At 40.1% G+C, this 12,109-nt stretch overlaps 1 protein-coding gene across 10 annotated transcripts in view; it reads left to right on the forward strand.

Annotated features, from left to right (window-relative positions):
* The window catches only part of ATE1 (arginyltransferase 1), a 129,862-nt gene that overhangs the window by 50,719 nt on the left and 67,034 nt on the right, over nucleotides 1-12,109 (forward strand). For all 10 annotated transcript variants that reach the window (XM_037059614.1, XM_037059616.1, XM_037059605.1 and 7 more), the window contains 2 exons: nucleotides 9,274-9,455; nucleotides 10,327-10,426. In XM_037059614.1, the coding sequence (XP_036915509.1) occupies nucleotides 9,274-9,455; nucleotides 10,327-10,426 (282 nt within the window). The remainder of the gene's footprint in view (nucleotides 1-9,273; nucleotides 9,456-10,326; nucleotides 10,427-12,109) is intronic.

Below are 12,109 nucleotides of genomic sequence, written 5' to 3' on the forward strand. Positions count from 1 at the left end.
CCTTCATGTAAATGGAGCATGAACACATGTCAAATTCCATTTGACTCAATCTAAGGATTGGTCAGAAGGCATTACAACTGGTGCAAGAAGTATTTAAGAAAAAATATACAAGCAATTTAATAAGGGGTTGAGATGATGGCTGTTAGGTAGGAACAACTAGTTATTCTCTTACAGGGCATTAAACTGTGGTCTTTTGGGTCCTTTGTGCCACTGGACACAAATCTGTAAGTTAACCTCTACCCCAACCAAATGACGAAATAACCTAGTCAATAGAAAACCCAGCCCAGAAGCGCCCTGAAAGACACCCACTAATTTTTCATAGGATTGGGGTTGTATCTTCCATTGTACAGGGTTATAGTTTTACAGTGTTACTGAAAAGGCTTGATAAAAATACTTTTAATTACTACGTAACAGTTACTCATGTGAATGTACTATAATTAGCTTTAGTTTACAATTTCATTTAGTTTGGTTCTTTAGTGTACTGATTGTCTGCCAGAAAATTAGGAATTGGTTCCTAATGATTTTGGAACCAGTTGGTTCCATTTGATTTTTATTTTTTAAATTTATTTATTTTAATTGTTGTTCAAGTACAGTTTTCTTTCACTCTCATCCACGCCCCCCCCCCCCCGCAGTACTCCCCACCTTCGTCCCATTTCCACCCGCCTTAGTTTTTGTCCATGTGTCCTTTATACTAGTTCCTATAAATCCTTCCCCTTTTCCCCCGGAAATTCCCTCCCCTCTCCCCTCTGGTCACTGTCCCCCTGTTCTCTATTTCAGTGTCTTTGGTTTTATTTTGCTTGCATGTTCGTTTTGTTGTTTAGCTTCCTGTTAAAGGTGAGATCATATGGTATTTGTCTTTTAACACCTGGCTTATTCCACTCAGCATAATGCTTTCCAGTTCTATACATGCTGTTGCAAAGGGTAGGAGCTTCTTCTTTCTTTCTGCTGCATAGAATTCCATTGTGTATATGTACCATAATTTTTTGATCCATTCATTTACTGACGGGCACCTAGGTTGTTTCCACCTCTTGGCTATTGTAAATTGTGCTGCTATGAACATTGGGGTGCATAGGTTCTTTTGGATTGGTGTTTTAGGGTTCTTAGGATATAATCCCAGCTGTGGAATTGCTGGGTCAAAAGGCAGGTCCATTTTTAGTTTTCTGAGAAAATTCCATACTGTTTTCCACAGTGGTTGTACCTGTCTGCAATCCCACCAACAGTGAACTAGGGTCCCCTTTTCTCCACAACCCCTCCAACATTTGTTGTTCGTTGCTTTGTTTATAATGGCCATTCTGACCAGTGTAAAGTGGTATCTCATTGTGGTTTTAATTTGCATCTCTCTGATAACTAGTGATATTGAGCATCTTTTCACATGTCTCTGGACCCTCTGTATGTCCTCCTTGGAGAAATATCTGTTCAAGTCCTTTGCCTACTTTTTAATTGGGTTGCTTGTCTTCTTAGAGTGGAGTCGTATAAATTCTTTGTATATTTTGGAGATTAAACCCTTGTCTGAGGTATCATTGGCAAATACATTTTCCCATATGGTTGGTTCTCTTTTTATTTTAATACTGTTTTCTTTAGCTGTGCAGAAACTTTTTATTTTGATGAGATCCCATTTGTTTATTCTTTCCTTTATGTCCCTTGCTCTGGGGGACATATCAGTAAAAATGCTGCATGAAATATCTGAGATTTTCCTGCCTGTGTTCTCCTCTAGGACTTTAATGGTGTCACGGCTTATATTTAAGTCTTTTATCTGCCTTGAATTTATTTTGGTGTATGGTGTAAGTTGGTGCTCAAATTTTATTTTTTTGCATGTAGCTGTCTAGTTCTCCCAACACCATTTGTTGAAGAGGCTATTTTTACTCCATTTTATGTTGCTGCCCCCTTTGTTGAATATTAATTGACCGTAGAGACCTGGGTTTATTTCTGAGCTCTCTGTTCTGTCCCATTGGTCTGTGTGCCCGTTTTTATGCCAGTACCAGGCTGTTTTGATTACAGTGGCCTTGTAATACAGTTTGGTATCAGGTATTATGATCCCTCCTACTTTGCTCTTCTTTCTCAAAATTGCAGCTGCTATTTGGGGTCATTTATGGCTCCATGTAAATTTTTGAAGTATTTGTTTTATGTCTGTGGAATATGCCATTGGTTCTTTAATAGGTATTGCATTGAATCTGTAAATTGCTTTGGGTAGTATGGACATTTTGATGATGTTAATTTTTCCAGTCCATGAAGATGGTTTGTGTCTTCCTTGATTTCCTTCTCCATTGTTGTGTAGTTTTCCGCATACAGGTCTTTTACCTTCTTGGTTAGGTTTATTCCTAGGTATTTTATTTTTCTTTTTGCTATATCGAATGGGATTTTTTCTTGATTTCTGCTTCTGCTGTTTCATCGTTGGTATACAAAAACGCCTTTGATTTCTGGATATTAACTTTGTATCCCACTTTTTTGCTTAATTCATTTATTAGGTCAAGCAGTTTTTGGGTGGAGTCTATAGGATTTTCCATGTACACTATCATTTCATTTGCAAACAGTGACAGTTTTGTTTCCTCCTTTTTGATTTAGATGCCTTTTATTTCCTTTTCTTGTCTGATTGCTGTGGCTAAAACTTCCAATACTATATTGAATAGAAGTGGTGAAAGTGGATAACCTTGTCTTGTTCCTGATCTTAGTGGAAAAGCTTTTTGTTTTTGCCCATTGAGTATGATGTTGGCTGTAGGTCTCTCATATATGACCTTTTTAATGTTCAGGAATGCTCCCTCTATTCCCACTTCGTGAGTGTTTTATTATAAATGGGTGCTGTACCCTATCAAAAGCTTTTTCTGCATTTATTGATATGATCGTGTGATTTTTGTCTTTGCTTTTGTTTATGTGATGTATTACATTTAGGGATTTGCAAATATTGAACCATTCTTGCATCCCTGGGATGAATCCCACTTGGTCATGGTGTATGATCTTTTTAATGTGTTGTTGGATGCGGTTTGCCAGTATTTTGTTGAGGATTTTAGTGTCTATGTTCATCAGTGATATTGGCCTGAAGTTTTCTTTCTTTGTTGTGTCTTTTAAAAAAATTTTTATTTATTTATCTTTAGAAGAGAAGGGAGGGAGAGAAGGAGAGAAATATCAATGTGTGGTTGCTTCTGGTGCATCCCCTGCTGGGAACTGGCCTGCAACCCAGGCATGTGCCCTGATGGGGAATCGTCTTTGTTGTGTCTTTATCTGGTTTTGGAATTAGGATGATGCTGGCTTCATAAAAAAAGTTGGGGAGTCTTTCATCATTTTAGATTTTTTGGAACAGTCTGCGAAGGATAGGGATTAGCTCTTCTTTAAATGCTTTGTAGAATTCTCCTGTGAAACCATCTGGTCTGGGGCTTTTGTGTGACGGGAGTTTTTTGATTACTGCTTCAATTTCATCTGCTGTTATTGGTCTGTTCAGGCTTTCTGCTTCTTCATTGAGTTTTGGAAGATTATATTTTTCTAGAAATTTGTCCATTTCTCCTAGGTTTTCAAGTTTCTTGGCATACAGTTCTTCATAGTACTTTCTTACAATTCTTTGTATTTCTGTGGTGTCAGTTGTAATCTCTCCTCTTTCATTTCTGATTGTGTTTATTTGGGTCCTCTCTCTTCTTTTCTTGGTGAGCCTGCTTAAAGACTTGTCGATTTTGTTTATCTTTTAAAAAAAACAGCTCCTGGATTCATTGATCCTTAGAATTGTGCTATTAGTCTCCATGTCATTTAATTCTCCTCTGATCTTGGTTATTTCCTTCCTTTTACTTGCTCTCAGCTGTCTTTGATGTTGTTCCTTGAGTTCTTGTAGGTGTAGGGTTAGGTTGTTTGTTTGAAATGTTTCTATCTTTTTTAGGGAGGCCTGTATTGCTATGAACTTCCCTCTCAGGAATGCCTTCTCTGTGTCCCGTAATTTTTGGGTTGTCGTGAGTTCATTTTCATTTGCTTCTAGAAACTTTTTGATTTCTTCCCTGATTTCATTTTTGACCCGTTCATTGTTTAATAGCATGCTGTTCAATCTCCATGCATTTGATTTTTAAATCACATGTACAAAATTACGTGGTATGCTAACCACAAGTGCTGCTTTTTGCAGTTTGCAAATTACATTTTATTTCTTATTAGAGAGACTTTCAAATTTAGGTGTTTTTTTTTTAGTTTAGACATCTTTTTAAAAAATTTATTTCAAAATTTAGTTGTTTTTTTAAGAGATAATGTAGATTTTGATACCATAGTGGTTTAACACACCTTTGGGGTTTTTTAAAAAAAATGAATCCAATATTTAGTACAGTGTTTCATAAAACTTAACAAAAGGCAAAACAAGAAATAAGTTGTTGTAAACCAGTGCAGACTTTTAATCAGATGCTTAAATAGATGACCTTTAGGGGCCTCCTTGAACTATTGTTTAAAAAAAATTCAAGCCCCAGCTGCTGTGGCTCAGTGGACTGAGTGCCGGCCTGTAAACTGAGAGGTCTCCCGTTCAATTCCCAGTCAGGGCACATGCCTGGGCTGCGGCCAGGTCCCCATTTGGGGGCGAGTGAGAGGTAACCAATCCACGTATCTCTTGCCCATCAGTGTTTCTCTCCCTCCCTTCCCCTCTCTCTAAAAATAAATAAATACACCATTTAGGACACTGATTGTCTAATTGTAGATTTGTGTGTGAGCAGTGGTCTTTTGGGGGAGGTACTTTTGGAGGGCATAGAAGGCAGAACACGGGCTCTGCTTTCTCAGAGACCCTGAAGACTTTCCCAGTCCCGTCTTTGAACCTCTGATTAAGCCCCCAGTGCTGCCCTTTGCCTGTCCCTTCGTGGCTTGGCAGTGTCTGTTTTAAGCATCACTTAGGTACGTGGAGGCCTGTGGGTCAGGAGACAGGCGCACTTCTTCAGAGCAGATACACACTCATCGTGGTAGCGGTGGACTAGAACCTGAATTGCGCTATTAATGTTGATGGCATTTCCACACCGTGCCCCTGGTATTGTGCTGCCCAGCTCATTAATCACGGAAGCCATGCTGTCCCTGCCTGAGGTGTAAGGCGGTCTTTCTTTTGTGTAGCTCGTGGTGAGCTGTATTCTATTTTTCCTGTTGTCAGCTAAATTCTAAATGGAGTAACTTTTGAGAAAAAAACTTTGCTTTTTCTTTCACAAATCCAAACTGTATAAACTAAAGGCATGAGAGAGATAAACTATTAAATATTGCTAATCACATCACTGACTTATTTATGAGATTTAAGCCAGCTGTTATTACCTAACTTGACTTTTTTTTTTTTTAAAGATTTTATTTATTTATTTATTTATAGAGGGGAAGGAGAGAGGGAGAGAAACATCAATGCAATGTATGGTTGCCTTTTGTGCGTCCCCTGCTGGTAGTTAGCCTGCAAGGAACCGGTCTGCAACCCAGGCATGTACCCTGACTGGGAATCGAACCACGATCGTCTGGTTCGCAGGCCCGCGCTCAATCCACTGAGCTACGCCAGCCAGGGGCTAACTTGACTATTTTAAGTGAGTGAGCTACTGTTGTAATTTCAGACACAATCTTTTGGTGTGCGCCATTCAGACCCCTTAAGCCAGAAGCTAAAACTGACCCGAATTTGCTCACACTCTGTGAGAGCAAATTTCATTTGTACATGGTCATTTTCTTACAACTACCCTTGAGGATGAGTAGTAATATGATTTGTTTCAAAAATGCAGAAATATGCTTTTCGGAAAGTTAAGTCACTTTGAGTCAGTTTATTAACTCCGTGGTTTTACAGTCGTATTGCTTAGTTGACTCCTGGGTTTTAGGTTTCCTCATCTGTGACGTGATGGGAGTCGGAGTAGGTAGGTTTAGGGCTTACTTTGTTCCTAAGTAATTGTAAGGCAGTGCATATCTTGTAGGGTTTTGCAGATGGGGAAGACCCGACTTGCACGAGAGTTGAGAGATGGGAATAATGCCTACGGTAGAAAGATTGCTCCTCCAAACCAGTGAAGTAAATGGGGGCAGGTTAAATGGGAGGTCCAGGAAATGGAACAGATAATGGGTATTGGAAACTGAGCCTGTAACTGCGGTTTTAAAAAATATTTCAAGTTGGTACAATAGGTAGAACTGATTTCTCTTTAGGCTTAAAAGAATACATTGGTCACTTATTTATTGAGAATATTTATTGGGTCCATTCTTACGTCCTTGATAAATACATTTTTTTAAATGAATGAATGAACACACAGGTAGATTAATGACCTGACTAACTGAAGGCACTAACGGAGGCACTAACTGAAGTAATGGATGAATTTAGATCCATTTCCAAGTCGTTTAATTAGCTTTTGACGTGGAGGTTTCTGACAGTTGACAGTTCCTGCCTTCCATTGCGTGAACTGACAGCTTCTCTCTGTCTCCAAGTCACGCCAGGGCTGCTCTCCTGCATTCTGAAGACAGCACACTGCGTTCCTGTGAACCTCAGGCTTACCTCTGAGGGGTGGTTTTTACAAAGTCCCATGGCATGGAGGAACTTGTTTGTTTCTTACTTCGTGTTGCGTGGTTGGAGCCAACCGGGTTACTAGGCCTCCAATCCATTAGCGGTTGGGGTCAGGTCAGGGTTTTTTTTTTTTTTTTAAGAAAACACTATTACCAGTTTTTTTTTTAAGGTTTATTTATTTTTTAGAGGGGGAAGGGAGGGAGAAAGAAACATAAATGTGTGGTTGCCTCTCACATGGCTCCCACTGGGGACCTGGCCTGCAACCCAGGCACGTGCCCTGACTGGGAATCGAACTGGCGACCCTTTGTTTCGCAGCCCGCGCTCAATCCACTGAGCTACACCAGCCACAGCTCGGATCAGCTTGTGTAGGTATAATAGGTTAACGTACTTTCCTGTTTCCTTCTGCTTAACCCTTCTGTTTGTTTACCTGTTCTATTGAAATTATCTGTTTCTGGGGAAATAATTGTGACTTTTTGAAAGGGTAAAGCTGTGTGGGAAGTGAATGCTGAAATCTGGGTTTGACATAATTTATTATTATAGTTGGTGGGAGCTTTTAAAAGTTTAAAGATGTTTTTATTGCCCAAACAACACTTTATTTACAGCAGTGGAAGTTACAGAAATTACTGACACTGGTAACACCTCAGTAAACCCTCATTAGTTTGTCGTTGTTGACCTTGATCGCCCGTGCAGGGGCTTCCCCTTCCCAAACCATCCTCTTTGGAAGGAAGTGGCTGCGCGCAGCCCGCACCGAAGCAGCAGGGAGCATGCTCCCTCCCTTTAGGGCCCGAATGAGGGTCCGCATAAACTTTCTGGGTTCCTGGGTGACTTGTCTCTCTTTCTCATTTATTAATTTATTCAATCATATGTGTCAGTGTGGACTCATTGATTTTTATTTTATACTTTGGGTTATAATCCAGTACTTCTTTGTTTTGTTGTCTAAATTGTTTCGATTTAGACAGTTGGGAGCTCTTTCACTTGACGCCCTTGTCCCTTTGATACCCCTCCGTCCATGGGGGTTTGTTTTCCCTTTTTTGAGTGTTTCCTTCCTCTTGGGCGCGACAGGATGCTCTAGGCTCATCGTGTGTATTTCCTGCCCCAGTCCTGGAATCAGCCGTTTCTCCAAAGAGAAATGGTTCCTTTTTCTTTTTCTTGTTCCTTTTATTAGAGTCCAGAAACTAATATGGGGGTATTAGGTGTGCTTGCTGCTACTGGGTGTTGGTGTTTTAGGCCTTATCATCCGACAGAACAAATAAGTAGATGTGTGTATACTAAGCTTTGTATGAACATGTCTATGAGATATATACACCTACGAGTATTTCTGTATGTAACCATCTGTATCTGTATTGAGCTAAACGTGAGTTCTTACTCCCGTCTCTAATTCTAATTATTACCATGTGGATCATTCTAGCCTCTTCCCCTTTCTGATCTATAAATTCCCACTCAAACAGTGAGTGACCTGGCTTCTGCTACCATCCTCCACCCGTTTGCTTAATTGTTCAGTTCCAGTGTAGCTGTACATCAGTATCAGAATTGTTATCCTGCAGTGCTCTTGGGAAAAATCTTTGTCCAGTAGGTGACGATGCTTGTGTGCAGACCTCCTGTTGCCTTCACTCTAGCAGACCCCCAAAGTTACATGGGTTAGCACCCTTTCCCTTCTGACCTCTTTCAAAGGTCGCTTCACCCAGATTCCCTCCTCAGTCCTTCCTGGGATCCCGTAACCTCCTAAATGATTTTCTTTTAATTTGCATACATTAAGGCTCATTCTCGGTGGTGTGCAGTCCTGTGAGTTTGGACAAACGCATTGTGTGGTGTGTCTGCTTCTACAGTAGCACAGGGGGCGGTTTCAGCTGAAAACACCCCTGTGCTGTGCTGACCTGCCCGCCGGGTCCGCTCGTCCCTCCTCTCATCCCCGAGGTTCTTGGTGCCCGCTCATCCTTTTACTGTCTCTGTAGTTTTAGCTTCTGCAGAATGTAGTTGGAATCATCTGTATTAATAGTTTATCATTTTTTATTGATGAGTAATATTCCAGTACATGGATGTGTCACAGTTGGTCACCTGTTGAAAAATATCTTGGTTGCTCCCAGTTTTTGTCAGTTATGAGTAAAACTGTGATAAACATTTGTGTGTAGGCCTTTGGGTTTTTATTTTTAAGGTTATATTTGTTTATTTCTGGAGAAGGGGGTAGGACAGGAGGAGGAGAGGGAGAGAAACATCTCTGTGTGAGAGAAACATCGATCAGTTGCCTCTTGCCCACTGGGGACCTGGCCCACAACCCAGGCCAGAGTGGGAACTGTGGCTTGCAGGCTGGCCCTCAGTCCTCTGAGCCACGCCACGGGTGCAGGCCTTCGGCTTTCTGTGTGGCCTAAGTTTTCAGACTAATTGGATAAATGACTAGGAGCCCGATTGCTGTTTTGTATGGTAGCTGTTGGCTTGGTGAGAAACTCCCAAACCGCCCTCCAGGGTGGGGCTGCCGGTTTGCGTTCCCCTCAGCAGCAGGTGAGAGCTCCGCTGCTTCGCCCTCCGCAGCATTTGACATTCGGGTTTCCGGATTTCCGCCGCTGTGACAGTTGTGTAGTACTTCCTCATTGTGTTTTAAATTTCAGTTCCCTAACAGCAAATGGTGTTGAGCATCTTTCGTGTGCTCATTCGCCAGTTGTGCATGATCTTTCCTGAGGTGTCTGCACAGGTATTTTGCCTATTTCTCAATTGGGGCGTGTGTTTGCTTATTGTTAAATGTAAGATTCTTGTATTTTTCAGTACCACAGTACTTTATCAGATATGTTTTATGACAAACTGTTCACGTTTGTGTGTCTGCTCTTTCACAGGCAGAAACCCCCCCCAATGGACCAGACTGTGGTTATGGCTCATTTCACCAGCAGTATTGGCTGGACGACAAGATCATTGCCGTGGGGGTGATCGACATCCTTCCGTACTGCGTGTCCTCTGTGTATTTGTACTACGACCCTGATTATTCGTTTCTCTCCTTGGGGGTCTACTCTGCATTACGGTAAGGTTGCTTTTGGTGGTTGGGATGAGATGTATAATAAGCCCCCATTTTGATTGTATTTAATCATGTAACAGTAGAAACCCTACTGTGATCGTGTGTTGTAATTTATTGCTATGGTGTTCTCTTATGCACCGGCGTTTGGAAGTACCACTTTCAGAACTGAGGCCAGCGTCTCCTGGCAGCTTCCCGCACTCTGAGGGCCATGCAGCCTAGTGTGTGAGGGTCATTGTCCTTGTGGGGGGCTGCTGTTGACTCGCTTGTGCATTCACGTGGCTCCCTGTCGGAACCACTCAGCGCTCCCGAAACATTGCGTTACTTATCTATTTTTCTTGTCATCACTGCTGTATATTTTTAGGAAGGTTAAATGGGTCTGGTGAATTAAGACCCATTCATTCGCTAAATGAATTAAAGCGGTGTGTGTTTGTTGGAAGAAATATGCACCTCTGTAAAGCGGTAGAACAGGACTGGGCAATCCCTGCGTGTGCACAACTGCATGACCTTCACCAGACGGCGATTTCTCGTGTGTGTCCATGGCTGCACCTGTGTGCACCACAACACACACCCACTGTCTGAATAGTGAAGAGGTCGGGGTCTTCGTCCATGAAAATACTAGTTTCTGCATTTACTCTTGCTTTGTGGTAGTGGAGGGGAAGGGGAGTTGAGAACAGGTTTTCCGTTTGGGGGCTCAAGTCTTTGGTGTCTTTTTAGTGAAAATAATCTTACAGTGTTTTTTAAATAGTTTGTCTTTCAACACTTTGGTTTTTTTGATAGCTTACTATCAAATATTATCAAGTATTTGTCATCGGATCACATAGTACTTTGAATATTGGAACTAGATTTAACTGTATCTTCATCTTTGTTCTTTTGGCAGAGAAATTGCTTTCACTAAGCAGCTTCATGAAAAAACACCTCAACTCAGCTATTATTATATGGGTTTCTACATTCATTCGTGTCCCAAGATGAAATACAAGGTAAAATTGATTTCACATATGAGTCTTCTGTAGATTACAGAAGTTACAAAAATTAGTACTTTTGTAGTTTCTCATCATAATAGTTTAACCTGCTTATATGTTTCTATTGTAAATATGAATTATTTTTAAATTATTTATTATTATTATTCTTAAACTTTAAATAAGAATCCTGCTTATTTATTGCTTTGATATGTGCTGATACATAGGTACTTAATACTTGTTAATATAGGTTAATCTGCAGTGATTAACTAAACATATAGAGATCCTAGCTATTCTGGGTAAAATAATTTACATGATTTTCCAAATGAATCCTAAAGAAAATCAGTTGAGAATTCAGGACATTGAGGGAAAGTGTCATAAAGCTGGGTAATCACCAGAGAAATGTTACTGGTTTGAAGGGATCCACCACCACCAAGTCTGAGACCAGGGAAAGCCGACGTTTCTAGGAAGATGACGGGAGTGTGGAGTCAGTCTCATCAGTCGGCCTTGTCTGTAGCTGTGGCGTGTGAGGGGTTTGTGTCCTGTCTGCTCCTAACAGGGTGAATGGCAGTGTAAACACACTGTTCATCGGTGTGTGTGCAGAGTGTATGAGTGGTGTTCCAAGAAATGAGTTTCAGGGGCAAAAATAAGTTTATAAATTGTTCATTTCAACTTGTGGTTTCCCATTGCTACTAACAGGCTAAGAAATTCAAATGTTACGTTATTGGAAGTAGTACCTAGTAATTTTGCCGGCATTTTCCAGTGTTTTAATAATCTCTGTAGGCTAGTTTTTTAATGCTACTAAACTTGATTTTTCTTATTAACTAATTTTTTAAATATCCATATTAACGAGTAAAGAATATGAATATTAGAACTATGTTGAGAATAATTTAGAATTTCAGGATCCCTAATTTCTCACTTTCAAGTCCCCACAATTAATCTCTGTTGGGAATTTGGATACACTGTTAAAACCTTTAAAATTAGACTATAGCCCAGAGTGAAAAGGGAGGGGACTCAGTCATTGTATTTATAGTGTGTCTTCTTGGGAGAGACAGTTCTGAAAATTTGGTGTATAGTTAGTGACTTTGTGGATATTTGTGAGATAATAATGATAATATATGTGAATACTACATTAATTTTGTAAAGCCAGCATTCTCCTGGCTTGGTTGTTTGAACACTTTTGGGTCTTTAAGAACATAGTGATTTTAATTTTTATATTGTTTAAGAAATTTATTTTTATTACATTACGATTGAAGATAAGCCATTTTAGGTAACTGAGGAATCAGTGTATTTTAATTTCAATTATTGTTATTTTCTTACATTTTGAGGAAATGAGAACCCTCAGTTATGAAGGAGTAGCACAACTGCATAGCGAATGGGATTTTCAGTCAAAATGTGCTGTTCACAGTGTAAGATAGACGTTGGTCAGGCGTGAACATTTCTCATTACAAGCTGGAGGTCTAGAACTAGAGACTAATACAAGGTGATTTTCAGAAAATGAATTGTACACTATTCTAAGACCTCTCATTTTCAGGTTTGAATGAGGGTAAATTTAGCATGTAACTATAATAATAGTTAAAATTTTATCTTTCTTATAGCCTAACTATTCAGGCATTGATAATAATGTGCTTTCTGCCATTGTGAAATATACATGGGAAAGTGTATAAGAGTTTTTCTGTCTGGTATTAAAGAAGGAATATGTTT

The sequence above is a fragment of the Sturnira hondurensis genome, unplaced genomic scaffold (assembly GCF_014824575.4).
Source record: "Sturnira hondurensis isolate 20B ecotype Veracruz unplaced genomic scaffold, ASM1482457v3 Scaffold0011253, whole genome shotgun sequence".
Taxonomy (NCBI): domain Eukaryota; kingdom Metazoa; phylum Chordata; class Mammalia; order Chiroptera; family Phyllostomidae; genus Sturnira; species Sturnira hondurensis.